A 1398-nucleotide genomic window follows, 5' to 3' on the forward strand; every position below is an offset into this window, starting at 1 on the left:
CACCACCAACGCCTTCTGTCCCCCGGGGGCACCAGCTGCAGCTACCCCAGCGAGGACAGCTCCGAGGACGAGGACGACGAGGAGGAAGAGCAGGAGGTGGACGTGGAGGGCCACAAACCCCCCGATGGCGAGGAGGAGGAGGAGGAAGGTCGAGACCCCGACGACGACGAGGAGGAAGACGAAGAGACGGGGGTCCTGCTAGGGGACCCCCTAGTTGGGGGCGGCCGGTTCCTCCAGGGCCGAGGGGTGTCGGAGAAGGGGAGCAGCCGGGACCGCGTGCCGGCCGCCGCGGGCGCTTTCCCACTCGCCCTGAACTCCAGGCTGCTGCCAGAAAACGGGAAACTGGGTGACCCCGGCGCCTCGGACCTGCCTCCGCCCCCGCCCCCGCCCCTAGCCTCCCAAAAAGCGAGCGGCGCTAGCAGCAGCCCGGGCAGTCCTGTCCACCATCCATCACTGGAGGAGCAGCCCTCCTACAAAGATGTAAATATCCCCTTTAGGCTCCTTCAAGCTAATTATTATTATTTAAATGCACCTTTAGGCTGAATCGGTTACATATGCGTAAGAAAGATGAATCACCAGATTTCCCCACAGAAATGAAATATTCAGTGTGTTTAGGAGGGCTTCTTTCTTGCCAGTGGTCCTCCATAAAAATGCGGTTTCCAGTCTCTTATAAAGCCTTTCTAAGGGCCTCTATTCCCTCCTATATTTAAGTTGGCTGCTTATAGAAGTTGGAAAAGACCAAGTCCTCCCTCTAATCCATCAATTTCCTTTGCCCACCCCTCCCCCCATTTGAGCACAGTTGTCCCCCAAAAAAGCTGTGAAACCACAAAACTGGAGCAGTCTAATCCTTTCTGTCTCCTTTCTGCTCTGTAGTTCAGTGCTTCACCCCGCTATGACCCAAAAAGGATCAAAATACATTGACTTTAAAAGTTAAATTCACTTTTATTTGAATGTTTGAGTCAAGGTTCGAACCCCAGAGCTCTCTAACCAGAATGCACACATCTGTAAGATACTGTGTCCAGTAAACAAAAGATAGACTCTTCAGCAAGAAAGGCTTCTCCCAAACCAATCTCCATCCTCATGAATGTGCTACCTGGGACCCCAAAGACCAAAGTTAAATTTAAATGGCTCATCATTCACTGTTCACTCAAGTGTGTATAGAAAACACTCAGAATGATGTGACCGTCCCTAATTTACCGTAGATTCGACAAATAATGTGTGTATACTTACAGAGTATATAATAGGTGTGTATTTAGTTCACATATTACTTCTTAAAGGATAGTGCAGGTACCTATATTTGTACACATGTATATAAGTACAACAACTATTCAAAGAAGATAATCATCAAAAAATGAAGTCTCTTGAGACCCCATGGAGTCACTTTTATTGATGCTTCTT

At 49.2% G+C, this 1398-nt stretch overlaps 1 protein-coding gene across 1 annotated transcript in view; it reads left to right on the forward strand.

Moving 5' to 3' along the window:
- The window catches only part of SKOR2 (SKI family transcriptional corepressor 2), a 40077-nt gene that overhangs the window by 2025 nt on the left and 36654 nt on the right, over positions 1-1398 (forward strand). Inside the window, 1 exon segment of the mRNA XM_006920094.2 lies at positions 1-480. This exon segment is cut by the window's left edge and continues 16 nt beyond it. Coding sequence (XP_006920156.2) covers positions 1-480 — 480 coding nt within the window.

This window comes from Pteropus alecto, unplaced genomic scaffold, assembly GCF_000325575.1.
Source record: "Pteropus alecto unplaced genomic scaffold, ASM32557v1 scaffold146, whole genome shotgun sequence".
Taxonomy (NCBI): Eukaryota; Metazoa; Chordata; class Mammalia; order Chiroptera; family Pteropodidae; genus Pteropus; species Pteropus alecto.